General features: G+C 51.1%; 1 protein-coding gene across 6 annotated transcripts in view; it reads right to left on the bottom strand.

The window, feature by feature from the left end:
* Positions 1 to 12776, bottom strand: part of CNKSR3 (CNKSR family member 3) — a 76491-nt gene extending 63715 nt beyond the window's left edge. For 4 of the 6 annotated variants that reach the window (XM_059699991.1, XM_059699992.1, XM_059699993.1 and 1 more), the window contains exon 1: positions 12631 to 12769. In XM_059699991.1, coding sequence (XP_059555974.1) covers positions 12631 to 12682 — 52 coding nt within the window. In that variant the 5' untranslated portion in view covers positions 12683 to 12769. Of the gene's footprint in view, positions 1 to 12630 lie in introns of all 6 variants that reach the window. The other 2 variants (XM_059699994.1, XM_059699996.1) reach the window with 2 other exon arrangements.
* Between the last annotated feature and the right edge of the window lie 417 nt (positions 12777 to 13193).

The raw sequence follows: 13193 nt of genomic DNA, 5'->3' as shown, positions 1-13193 counted from the left end.
CTCCCCCAAAACACCAAATATATAGAAGGGATGCTCCCTGAGGCTCTGCACCCTCTGGTCTCCCCTCTCCTCTTCCTCTCTTTCTTCTCCTGCTGCTCTTCCTTTCTGCTCACTCGGCTCCAGCCACCCTGGCCTCCTTGCTCCTCTAACGTGTCAGGCACTCACCTGTCTCAGGACATCTGCACCTGCTCTTCCCTCTGCCACAGACATTCTTCCACGTGACAGCTGCACTGCCCACTGAAACCCTTCCCCGGCCACCCTGGTCACACTGTACCCCACTCCCTCTGCGTCCACTCTGGCCCTTCCCACAGCAAATAGCCTTTCTTTGTCCTAAGAATTCTGCTTGTTGTCATCCACCCCACTAGAGCCATGGTCGGCAAACCGCGGCTCGTGAGCTACATGTGGCTCTTTGGCCCCTTCAGTGTGGCTCTTCCACAAAATACCACATGCGGGCGTGCACATACAGTGTGATTGAAACTTCATGGCCCATGCACAGGCCCATGTACAGAAGTCGGTATTTTGTGGAAGAGCCGCACTGAAGGGGCCAAAGAGCCACATGTGGCTCGCGAGCCGCAGTTTGCCGACCACTGCACTAGAGTATCAGCTCTGGAAAGACAGGAGCTCTTGCCTGTTTCACTCTCTGCTGTTTCCTCAGCTCTTGGCACAGTGCCGTCCACCGTAGGCACTCAATAAATACCTGCTGAGTGAATGCACGGTGACTCTCAGCCTCCCCGGACGTGGTGAAAGTGCCAGTTAACGAGTCACTCTATGTAACAGATGGAGGGTGTAAAGAATCCTGTATCATAAAAGCCCAATATGCAAATCGGGCAAAACGACTGGTCGCTATGACCTGCACTGACCACCAGGGGGCAGACGCTCAATGCAGGAGTTGGCCCCAGCCCACAGGCCCCAGGCCAGCCAAGGCGGGTGCCAGTTTCCCCCCCCTCCCCCCGACCCCAACAGCCCCACCAGTTGCCCCACAGATCGGCCCTGATTGCCAGCCAGGCCTAGGGACCCTACCCTTGCACAAATTTTGTGCACCGGGCCCCCAGTTAGAGTATATTTCTCCTAATAAATCCCAGTGGCACAGCACTTCATTGAAAACCTCATTTGCAGGGCTAGAATGTATGGGAAAGACGGGTAGCATGATTCCAGAATGCCAGGCACATGGAACTGGTATTCATTTAGAAACCAGAGAAGAGAAATTAGCTAGTCTTCATGGGAATGTTGCCATGCAGAGCGCCGGGAAAGATGTTTTAAAGAAAAATAAGCTACCGCTTTATAGCTGATGCTATTGAATAAAGAGTCTTGTTACTATTAAAGAATCAGGTTAACTTTGCCTGGCGGAAATCACAGAAGAAATCGCATCTATCTCTAAGGGTTGGTTGGGCCAGTGATGAATAAGGGAACGGGCCACATCATGCCTGCTGAGAAAGCACCTGCCACCCCTCCCTGTCCTGTCAGGCCCTTAAAGAGCCCTACCCACCTTGGCGCTATTCTGGTCAGGCCTTCTCCTCGCTTTGGAACCCAAAGGAGGCACTAATCTCAGGGACCGGTTCACCCACCCACATAGCAATCGCAGCCAGACTGCTCATCCCGCTAAGACGTCGGCGATGACTCCGGGATGCAGCTTGCATTTATAACACTGATTTTCTGTCCCCATGGAAGGCTGCCCTAATCTAATCCTCTCTCGTTTACTCTGTGTTCTATGGCTTAGAAAGCGCTGTACAGAAAAGTGTCTGGGTGTCATATTCATGTATATTGCATCATTTCACACTCAAGGGTGAGGACCTGAATCTCAGCTAACACTATCCTATTCTAACACATTTCATGTGCGAAACTGCATGATATTTACACTTCATTAACATGAGACTATTCTAGTGCTGCAATGAGAGAGGGCACTTGCTAAAAAAACCTGTGTTTTTTTAGGTGTTTAAAACAGGCAAGATGTTGGGACCATGCAAGATGTATCGTCTCCCCACTAGAATGGCTTCTGAGGTTGGTATCGTTAAGGTGTGTCCACTCTTGAACCCACAAAGCAGCTCCTCTCAGAAGTCAACACATTTTTAATGCTCCTGCCGTGCTAAGGCACTGGGGCACAAAACCTGCACATCAGGCCCCGTCTCACCACTCCCACATTCAGACCTGCGCAGGTTCCCGGTCTGCTCCTGGCCGTGCCTCTCTCAGCACTTCCTCCCTGCTCTCTTTGTCAAGGCCCCTGCAGTAGCTCAGGCCTCTCTTCAGCTCCCACCGAGAGTCCACCCCAAATGCCTCCTAGAGCTGGTCTTTCGGCCTCTAATCACCCCTCCCCACTCCCTACAGTGGCTCTCAAATTGTGGTTCCCGGACCACCTGAAAATTCCTGTTTTTACACTGAAGAGTAACTTGCAATGGTCTGCTGTGTTCATCAATGTAGGTGTGTATTTCTGGCTCATCAATACCTGCATGGAATTACATATTGCAATTTTAGAAATAACGGAATTAGTTAAGTAGCAAAATGAAGTCCTAGTAATGAACAGATTTACTAAATAGTTGATGAATGACTATATAATTCATTGTATTCACATCTTATAGGTATGTTTCTCACTTGGACAATTAACATCTGGTCACAGCTGTCCACAGAGAGAACTGGCCAACAGATATATTTTGTTTTTCCTATGCCAAAAATAAAAACAAAACAAAAAAACAACTATGAGCAGTTTTCTAAAAACTGGTAAGTGTTACATAAAAATCCAGATTTCCAGCTTTATTTGAAACATAAATCAGAAGACCTAGATACTGTAGGTGCATAGCCAGCAGAAATTGAGCAATAAACATGTCTTTGTCTTTGCCACAGTCTCCACCACTCCTTATTGTCTCACGTGCCCCACAGTTCAATTTCTGACATTGCCTGCCTGGCCCCTGTAGGCATCTGAGTTTGCAACTCTTGTTGCAAGTCTCAGGGCCATTCCTGGTCTTCAGCCTTTACTCCTACAAGTATCTCTTTTTATTTTAGACTGACTCCCTTGGCCTTTGTCAAGGGCAGGGAGCTCCCAAACTCCATCTGCCCTGATTCCTCGTCCATGCACTAAGACAAGAGAGCTTTTTACTTGGAGCTGTAACATACTTGCCACCCTGGGTATTTCTCTTTCCTGCTTTTTCTGTCCCTCATTGGTATCTGCCTGCATTATGCAAAGCCAAAACCGGAGTGCTAAGTGACAGAGAATTATCCACGCTCTCCAAGTGGAATGGGGAAGAGGGGTTTACACTCTGCTCCTCTGTTAGGTCTGGAAATTCCACACAAAACCTAAAACAGCCCTGAAACACAACCCCCTCCTGTGTTTTCCTGGGGCTGAGCCCTCACAGAGCAACAAGGACTCCAGGGCCTGGGGTGGAGCCGCTGAGGATAGCAGCTTTAACTCTTCCCTGCCCACGCTACAGACACTGGGTGCATTAACTCACCCACTGAAGGAAACAACCACCATCCCTACAGAAAACTTCCTAACCCGTCATTATATATTAGCTGAAAACCTACTGTAGACGGGAATTATGGGGGCCAGTCTGACCCACACCATTTGTTTTTATACACTTCACGTGAGTGGTATAGACCAGTGGTTCTACATTTTTTGCCTGGCCAGTATGGCTCAGTGGTTCGGCACTGATCCATGAGCCAGGAGGTCACAATTCGATTCCCAGTCAGGGCACATGCCGGAGTTGCGGCTCCATCCCTAGTTGGAGGCAGCCAATCAATGGATTCTCTCCCATCACTGATGTTTCTATCTCTCCCTCTCCCTTCCTCTCTGAAATCAGCAGAGATATATTTTAAAAATAAATAAGTAAATACATTTTGCCCAGCACCAGAATTGCCTGGTGGTCCATGAGGTCCAAAAGGTTGGCGACCGCTGTGAAACACAGCATCCTGGGCCCCAGCCCCAGGGTTTGGGAGACAGCAGAGTTTCTGATTCTGTGGGACTGGGGTGGGGCCCAGGAATTCACACGCCTAAGGTCCCCAGGGATGCTGATGCTGAGAAGAGTAAGTTTAAGAACAAGAGTGACAAGATGTTGGGAGGCACCACGTGTACGTGGCTGGAAAAGGGTGCTGTGAACATCTCATCTGACAAATACCAGGAGGCAGGTACAATAGTCGTATCTCCACTTAGGGGTGCTCATTCGGAGTCCCGATCAGACAGTGCCAAAAAGAATGAAGAATTTCTCCACCTTCAAAAAGGGTCTTTCTTTACAAATCAGCTTTTTAGAGGATTCTCCGACTTGGCCTAGGGCTGCTTGTAACCAAACCCTTTCATACCGTATGTCTCTAGACGTCTTACTCGCAAGGAATGTGTATGTTTTTTCAAGCACTTATTACAAACAATTTAAGGCTTTGGTGTAGTCAGTCACTTTCACCAAGACTGCTCACAGCCGTGTCATCTGCTCATGGTTAGTTTCAGACTCCAGTTGGAATCCATGTTAAGACGGTGCTGACAACTCTAACAGGTGTTACATCCCTGGAAGTCTGGTCCACTCTCCACATTAAACCAGTTTTCCTCTATTGCAAAGGTCATACTCCAGGCAGTCCTTCAGACATAACAGAAAATTACTCTGAGAACATGAAAGACTGTTCCGTGAACACAAGTTAAAGTTGGAGACACAGAGAGACAGGCGCGCGCACACGCAGGCACGCACACATCCTCGCCTAAACGCAAAAGCACTGAATTTCCCCTCCGCTGCAAATCTCTGAGAATAGGAAATAGAACGTTTCCTTTGGACTGAAAAGGTTTCTCTCAGGAAAGCATGACTCAGATGATGATGATCAGGGCCTTTGCTGATAGAGAACTCACGGGGGTTTTCCGCTGGGACACATTACCCACAAGCTGGGGGTGGGAACTAGGTGTGCAGAGGGAAACTTCCAGGTTTTCCCAAGCCTGCCTACCTTCAATCCCTGCCACCTCATGCTCCCCTACTGAGAAGTGATGCATTGTTTAAAAATGTGTTCAACTCTCACCTGTTGAAAACTTCTCAAAATACCATCTATTCGACCGAAAGTATGGTGGCTCTATTTTCTAAAGCAAAATTAAGACAGTCTGCCCAGCTAGCCTGGCTCAGTGGTTGAGTGTTGTCCTATGAACCAGGTGGTCATGGTTCGATTCCCAGTCAGGGCACATGCCCGGGTTATGGGCTCGATCCCCAGTGGGAAGTGTACAGGAGGCAGCCAATCAATGATTTTCTCTCATCACTGATGTTTCTATCTCTCTCTCCCACTCCTTTCCACTCTGAAATATTTTTTTTTAATTGACAGTCTGTCAATGGAACCAAATATTTAAAATCAGATCTCTCTACCACTTCCTTTGATTCCAACATTTTTACGTGTTCATATAGGAAAAGCTCTCTCATTTTTCCGAACGACTGATCTGCATTCTAAGGAGCTGTTTTGCTCTAATAAACACAACTGCATTTGCCCTTGTGATTCCCCAGGTTAAAAAAACTGTTCAATCAGCCACTTGATGTCAAAGAAAACAAACTAGGCTAAGTCCACTTTCACAAAAACCCCATTCATAGATGAATAAACAGCTTCGGAAACTGTAGCTCCCAGCAAAATGTGCCAGCGAAGAACAAGGACGTGAACAAAGCATGTGAATGCGAAAAGACAGATTTGCTGCTCGCTATTTCCCATGACCAGAGAGGAATCGGGGGGCGGGGGGCGCAGGGAGCTCTCCTAACACAGGCAGGGAAAGAAAATATTTATATAGCGATCGATCACTCCTACTTTCAAATATAATTTTAAACTTGCTGGGATGGGGAGCTATCAATGAACCAACTGTACCCAGACCTTGGATTCTCAAACACTGGAGCCACCAGGATACCACCATCTCCAGAATCCCGCAGTGCCTCCCAGCTGGGCTCCTGGATTCATTTCTGCCCCCAAATGCAACTCGAATCAAGTCACTCCCCTGCTTTCCAAAACAACTAGAGGAAAAACTGCAAAGGCCTGACCAAGATAAGACCCTACACGATAAGGCCCTGACCGAGATAAGCCTCTACATGACCCTCTGTGTGTGTCTCCAAACCCACCACCACCCCACCCACCTTCCTTACTCTGCAGGACTCCCCACACTTCCTTTCCTCCAACACTCCAAGCTCATCCGCACCTCAGGGCCTTGGCACTACGTGCTTTTCTGCCTGCAGTGCTTCCCCCCCTCCTTAATTTTCCCACGGCCGCTTCCTTCCTGTCACCGTGCCTCAGTGTCACCTTCTCAGAGAGGCACCCCCGATGACATCATCCAAAAGTCTCCCTCGTCCCCAGTCACTCGCCTTCACGTCTCTGCTCTACTTTGAGTTTGTCAACAGCTGGTATTTCTTGCTCGTCTGCTCTGTTGTGTTGTTGTTGTTGTTTATTGTTATTGTTGTTTGCCAGCTACCACATTACAGCAGGGACCAGCTGGACCCCTGCACCTGGCACCGTACCTGGGGCTCAGTATGACCTCAGGGATTATGTGAGTGACCGATACCCTTTTTTCACGACAGGGTGGGATCTGTCATCAACATAAGTGTTCCTTCCACGCCTTTTCCGCCTTTTCCGAGGGAGCTACCACTACACCTTCCTGTGACCCCACCTTCGTCTAAGGTCCTCAAGGAAGGTATCGAACAACGAGAAGGCAGAAGGTGGAGTTGATTTCACTTACAGCCCATACACCAACGGAAGGGAGGATGGACTCGCCATCCATTTTTAGTAAGCCTGCGAAAGGTAACACTCACATGCTGCTGCGTTATGCAAAGTGCTGTCCCCATATTACCTCTCCCAATTCTAACGAAACCCTGTGGGTTGGTGATCATCAGTCCAGTTTTACAGAGGAGAAAACAGAGGAAGGCTTGGAGGAGATAATTTACTTACTTACCTAAGCTTCCAACCAGTTAGTGCCAGATACAGAATTTGAATCTAGTTCTATTGTATTTCAAAGCCTGTGCTTTGTTCACTGTGAGTGCCTGACAGTCCCCCTCAGGGCCGGTAAAATGAAGAAGCTGTGAAGAATCAAAGGCAAGCAGGAAATGGGGCCATAAAAGTTGCAGATGTGGCTTAAGAAAGTTAAATGCATTGTGTGTGTGTGTGTGTGTGTGTGTGTGTGTGGTTCTACCAACCAGAAATGTTCACTGTATCAGGCAAAAAATTTGTAATAGAACCCTCAAAATAAAAATAACAATTAGAGTCAAATGATTCATCTCATTGCTGAGTTGCATTCTGTAACAATAAAACACCACCAACTCCAATAAAAACAAGTAACTGGCACTATCACAAATGCAAAAAGGTCAGACCCAAAATATGTAGAGAATTTTTTAAAAATCCCTGCCTACGCTGTGGAATTAAAAAAGGAAACTTAAGAAAAGGTATGCGTCCCAGGAGTGTAAACCCTGAAGGGCTCACCAGGAAACACAAAAGTCAGGAGTTCTTTGAAGCCGCCCTTTCCCCACACTCGGTGCCTAGATGAGAACGGAGGGCAGCCACTTCGGCCAGAGGAAGCAGGGCTGGACGGACAACAGGACAGAAGCCTGCTGTCTGGCCCAGCTCCTGGCTTACTGTCCAAAAGCCTCCGTTTCCTCATCTGCAGCAGAGATGTGCCTTCGCTGTGCACCCCTTGGGCTTGTGAGAAGCTGAATGGGAACAAGCACGGGAAAACTCTGCGAGTGTCATGTAAGTCACATTGGCTTCACTCATCAAAGCCCAGCGCATGGCTACCCCGGTGACGAAAACGCTGGAAAGCAAGCTGAGAGAGAACATGAATGTCCCAGAGCTAGAAGGGTCACACGTGGAGGCTGTGACATGGAAGAGGTGAGCCGGGAAAGGGAGGCCCCCGGCTCTACACAATGATGGGAACTCGGAGCGAGGCGTGCGGGGGAGCCTGAGAACAGAGAGGTCACCTCCAATCTCCAAGGACACAGAACTGAGACACCGGCTTGGTCCAACCCATACTTCCCTGGTTATTTATTCCCAAAATGACACTGTGTCATTTTCCATCAACAACGACATCTCCCCGCCAAAGTCAGCTACATGTGGTGAACACCATGCAGTGGCAGATGACCAGAGAGAATGACTGGCCAACAGAGGATCCTGAGAACACATGTCAACCACAGAGCCCACCGACCACTCCGCAACGCCCTTCCTACTACTTGTCTTTAAAAAAAATAAAAAGTGATGAGGAGAACTCTTCAAATCCCAAGAAACATGCAAGAATGCTCAGGGGAACTATCTCATGGGGTTGCTGTTGCTAGGTGGTGCTCATAAATGTAAGCACTCACCCGAAGACTGTCTTGGCTTTCATTAGTGGCCTCGCCCAGCATCGCTGCAGAACTTAAACAGGAGAGATTGAGCCCATGTAGGATAGGACAGAGCACCCGCCCATGAAGTGTGAGACAAGTTCGCAGCCGCGTGCTGAAGCCATGTGTCTCACACTGCAACACACACGGACCACCGGGATCTGGTGAGCATGCAGACGCCGATGCACTGGCCTGCGGTTCTGTCTCCAGCAATCCTCCTAGACCAGTCATGGACCAGGTGCCCAATGGGTCGCTGTCAACAGCGAGAGCCAGTCCTAATGCTATGCTCCCTGGAAGTCCAGTGACTGTTAGAAAAAAAAGTTGAGCCCTGGCCGGTGTGGCTCAGTGGAATGAGCATCATCCCATTCACCAAGCGGTCGCTGGTTCAATTCCAGGTCAGGGCGCATGCCCGGGTTGCAGGCTCCACTCTCAGGAGGGGGCATGCAGGAAGCAGCGAATCCATGTTTCACTCTCATGAATGTTTCTCTCTCTCCCTTTCCCTTCCTCTCTCTCTAAAAAAATCAGCCTGGCCAGTGTGGCTCAGTGGTTGAGCGTTGACCTATGAACCAGGAGGTCATGGTTCAATTCCAGGTCAGGGCACATGCCCAGGTTGTGGGTTTGATCCCCAGTAGGGGATGTACAGAAGGCAGCCCATCAATGATTCTCTCTCATCATTGATGTTTCTCTCCCCATCTCCCTTCCTCTCTGAAATCACTAAAAATATATTTAAAAATAAATAAAAATGTTTAAATCAATAAAAACATTTTTTAAAAAGAATAAAGTTGAGAAAATACGCTTTGCGTGTTCATGATATTGGCGAGAGGCATCTATCACGCAACTAGTCAAGACCCTTCCTGACCAGCTCCAAGTCCTGTCCTGGGTGCTCTGAGGGAGCACATGGCGGGGAAATGTCCTCAGCACTGACTGGTCCCCAATGCAGGACTCAACCTTCCGGCAGACCTGGCTACAGGGCAAAAGAGGAGAGGAAGCAATAAACACAAGGAGTGGTGGTTGACTGAGGTGGTTCACATACGGTCAGGAGTGGAACTGGGGTATGAACCCAGAGTCTCATTCCAGAGCCCGCACTCTCACCACTCAACCACTGCCCGGTACAGGCCATGCAACGAAGTGACAAGGGAGGAGGGTATTTAAGAGCAACGGCACTTATAAATATGGGGCCCATAGTGAATTCATTCTCATTCTCTCATTCGTTCTCTCTCTCTCTCTCTCTCTCTCTCTCTCTCTCTCTCTCTCTCTCGTCTTTAATATGGGCACATAACGGTTCATGCAACTCACTGAGTTTTCTGAGGATTAAATGAAGTCTAAATAAAGGACTTCACCCAGTGTCTGACACATAATAACTGCTTCAGGGAATGTTTTCCAATTATCATGATGAAGAGAACTTTACTGAATTATTTGAAAGGCAAGGTGCCATGAACTATGAATTAATTTGATTTACAACTAGCTTTCCTGATGTATACAAAATATGTGGATAACACACACACACACACACACACACACACACACGCTGGACAACTCTCCTCCTAACACATGGTATCAGTAACGCCCATCGTGGGAACCCTGAAGGCCTAGCCATCAGGAGGTGAAGAGCCAGAGTCCCCTGGCCCGGCCTCCTGAGAAGACGGCATGAAGCCAAACCGCCTGGGGTCGCACTCCGCTCTGTCACTTCCCAGCTACGCGACATCCTTCTAGGTACTTAACCCATGCCTCCGTCTCCTCAACTGCAAAATGGAAACCATAGTTCCTAGCTCGAGTGGCTGTGCACAGGAGATGAACTAATCCTTACAGCGCTCGGACCTGTGCCTGACACATTTCAATATTTAGTGAGGATCTACTGTGATGATAAATGGGTGACAGTATGGCCAAGATTAGTACAAATAATAATCATCATAAAAAACAGACGACTGTAGACATTCTGCAGACTGCAGTGGGGTTTAGATAGTTCTGACTCCAAAGCCTTCTCCAGGCTCAGAATCACCGCAGCCATAGAACCATGCGATACCAGGAGTGGCAAAGTCTACAGGAAGAGCTGCTTATCAGTAGCATGTATTTATAAAATGGGGGGGTGAGTAGAGAGGTTGGAAAAGACAGCTAAAAATAGTCCTATAAGCAAACGCGTTTGCATACGCCCATAGTCCATTAAAAAGCCAATACTTTCACGTCACGACTAGGAGAAATATTCAAGACAGGTACCGTGCAATTTGGGAGCATGTCACCTCTTGTCATCTAAGAGTTAGCCACATACTCGCTCCTTTTACCTTTTCTACGTTCTAACACAGAAAGTCTGGAGGTCATTCTATAAGGTTGTATTTAAGGGTCCAAAAGGGCACAGGCATTCTGTATAAAGCTGCCACGTGCTCACCACAGGTATGTAACCTAATCAGTGTCCAACCCAGGCACCCACAATCGCCGTCAGGTCAGCGGGAAACTTTCCCGGATGAAAGCAATCTTGGACTCCAAAATCACTTAAACGTGCTCTTCCTTTTCGATGCTAAACAAACACAACAGGATGTGAATGTACACTTCTCTCCCAATCCCAAGAGGAACCCCCCCCCCAAAAAAAAAGACCAATCCTGAGGGTGTGAAGCTCTCACTCCATATCTTCCTGTGTGCCTGCTGGCATTTTTCTGGTTGTACATTATCAAGGAGTCTGGCAGCGGCTCAGGGAAGCCAGCGTGACCAGCTGTAACCCTTCCGCTCCTGGGGAGCAGTGCTGTGCAGTAGCATGGAAGCCACAAACGGCAGCCCCCCAGGGAACGGGTCAGGCGCCCCATTTCAGAAGGTGAAAATAAACAGGTGAGGTTGGTTTCAGGAATACGTTGGATTTAACCCCATGTTTCGAAAATACTATCCCTTCCACGTGTGATAACGATTCAGAACTACTAACGGGATAGTGTACATGCCCAGGCCACGTGCTCTTCGCAGTTACAGAATGTCACAACTCCGACCAGCCACACTTCAAGGACTCAACAGCCACGTGTGGCTACCGGCTACCATGTTGGATAGAATAGCTCTCAGGTTCAAAGACAGCAAAATCATCAGCTTCCTCGGTTGCCTCTATGAGAGACTCACAGGTAAAAGAGATCGACCAACTCAGTCTGGGCGAGTCGCTGGATGGGGAACAAACAGGCTCTGGGTATTTTAAGTTAATGTTGGCACCCAGCACTGACAACTGCTAGTTACTTTTTACCCAACGCACAAGTATTTGCTGTTTTCACCTTTGTTTTTAAGTAAGAGCCCAAGTACTCTTGGCCACCGGACAAACCTCTTCTCAGGGGAGAGTGTAGCCTTTCCCTCTCCCAGAGGAGCAGGAACCGGGCAGACACCCCCACGGACACCTCCCCTACATCCCTCCCCACGTGTTCTCCATCCACCACCTCCCGCGGGCAGGAGGAATGAGAGGCAGCCAAGCTGTGTTCAGGATGCCCCAGCCACGGTGAGGCGGTTGGAAAGATGACCTAGTCTTACCAGGTTACCACCTCACAGGCTTACTGACATGACCAAGGGCAATAGCTTGAAACAGACGCTGAGTTGGGGGGGGGGGGGAAGGGACCCATGAAAATACTGGTTGAGCTCGGTTCTCTTAGAAGAGTACAGGGGCCTGAGAAACCTCTATCCCCTTTTCCTGGAAATCTCGGGAAAGTCAAAAGTACGCGCGCGACAGCTCGGAGTCCAAGCTTCTACCCCCGTCCCACCCCCTTCGCCTCCCCGTCCCCCTGCTGCCCCTCGTCCCAGACACGGCGTTACTCGGGTGGCGGCTCACACACGTTTCTTCTTCCCGGGGCTTCCCTGCGGCCTAAACACGCAGCGCCCCCGGGGTCCCGGCGCAAAAGTTCCCGAGTCCCGGGGAGCCCGGCTCCAGGGGGCTCGCCGCGCACGCCTCGCTGCTGGCTCCTGCGCCGCCCTCTCTCCTCCAACAAGAACAGGGGCTGGCGAGCGGCGGACCCTCCCGCCGCCGGTCCCACCGCCCGCCGGGCAGCGGCGCTTCCGAGGTCCGGGGGGAGGCACCCACACAAAGGCGCCTTGTGCCTCGCGCCCCGGGACGGGCAGCGGGGACGCGGGGCACCGCCTGCTCACCCTCCAGGGACAGGCAGCGCTCCTCCCTGGTTTAAAGAGAGGGCTCCCCTCGGCTTGCCACGACCGTCACCCCCACGCCAGAGCTGGGGGCGCACAGGCCCCTCTGAAGAAAGAAGTTCGCATGGTCACCGCGCGGCGCTCTCCACGCATCTCGCTGGCACCAAGGGCTGCGCACCCCCGCCCCGGCGCCAGCTCCCCGCCCTCCCCGTCCCCGTGGCTGGAGACCCCGGGCCCCCCGTCCGCTCACCTCTCGTCCAGTCCACCACTTGTTTGGGGCTCCACTTGGTCACGGGTTCCATGGCCAAATCCTCGCTCCCAGCGGGGCTGGAGTCGGCGGTCAAGTCCTGCTGCCCGCGCCCGCGGTCCCGCTGTCCCACCAGGAGGGCGCGCCCCGCGCTGTCCCCGCGCCCCGTCAAGGCTGCATGGCCGCGCTCAGCGGGTCACCCCAGCGCGGCTCCGCCGGGCGGCGCGGCCCTCTCCGGGCCACGGGACACACGGCGGCGGCGGCCCCAGCTGCCACCGTCCCGCCGCTCCGCCTCCTCCCGCCGCGGCCCGAGCCAGACAGCGGCGGCTCCCGGGCGATCGCCGCTGCGGGGACGCGGGACGGCGACCCCAGGCCCCCGGTCCTCTCCTCGGCCTGGGACCCTCCGGGCCGGCCGCCCCCCGCCGGTCCTCTGCGCCCACGGCCGGGGTCACTGCCCGCGGCTCCCGCTGCGGCTCCTCCTCCGCGCGGCGTGCTCCCGGGTCCCGCTCCGTGCGCCGCGCCCGCGAGCCTTCCCGCCGCAGGTCCACCTCCGCGCCTCCCTCCGG

Source organism: Myotis daubentonii, chromosome 6, assembly GCF_963259705.1.
Source record: "Myotis daubentonii chromosome 6, mMyoDau2.1, whole genome shotgun sequence".
NCBI classification, from domain to species: domain Eukaryota; kingdom Metazoa; phylum Chordata; class Mammalia; order Chiroptera; family Vespertilionidae; genus Myotis; species Myotis daubentonii.
The sequence above is the reverse complement of the archived record's forward strand: the minus strand, read 5'-3'. Positions and strand labels throughout refer to the sequence as shown.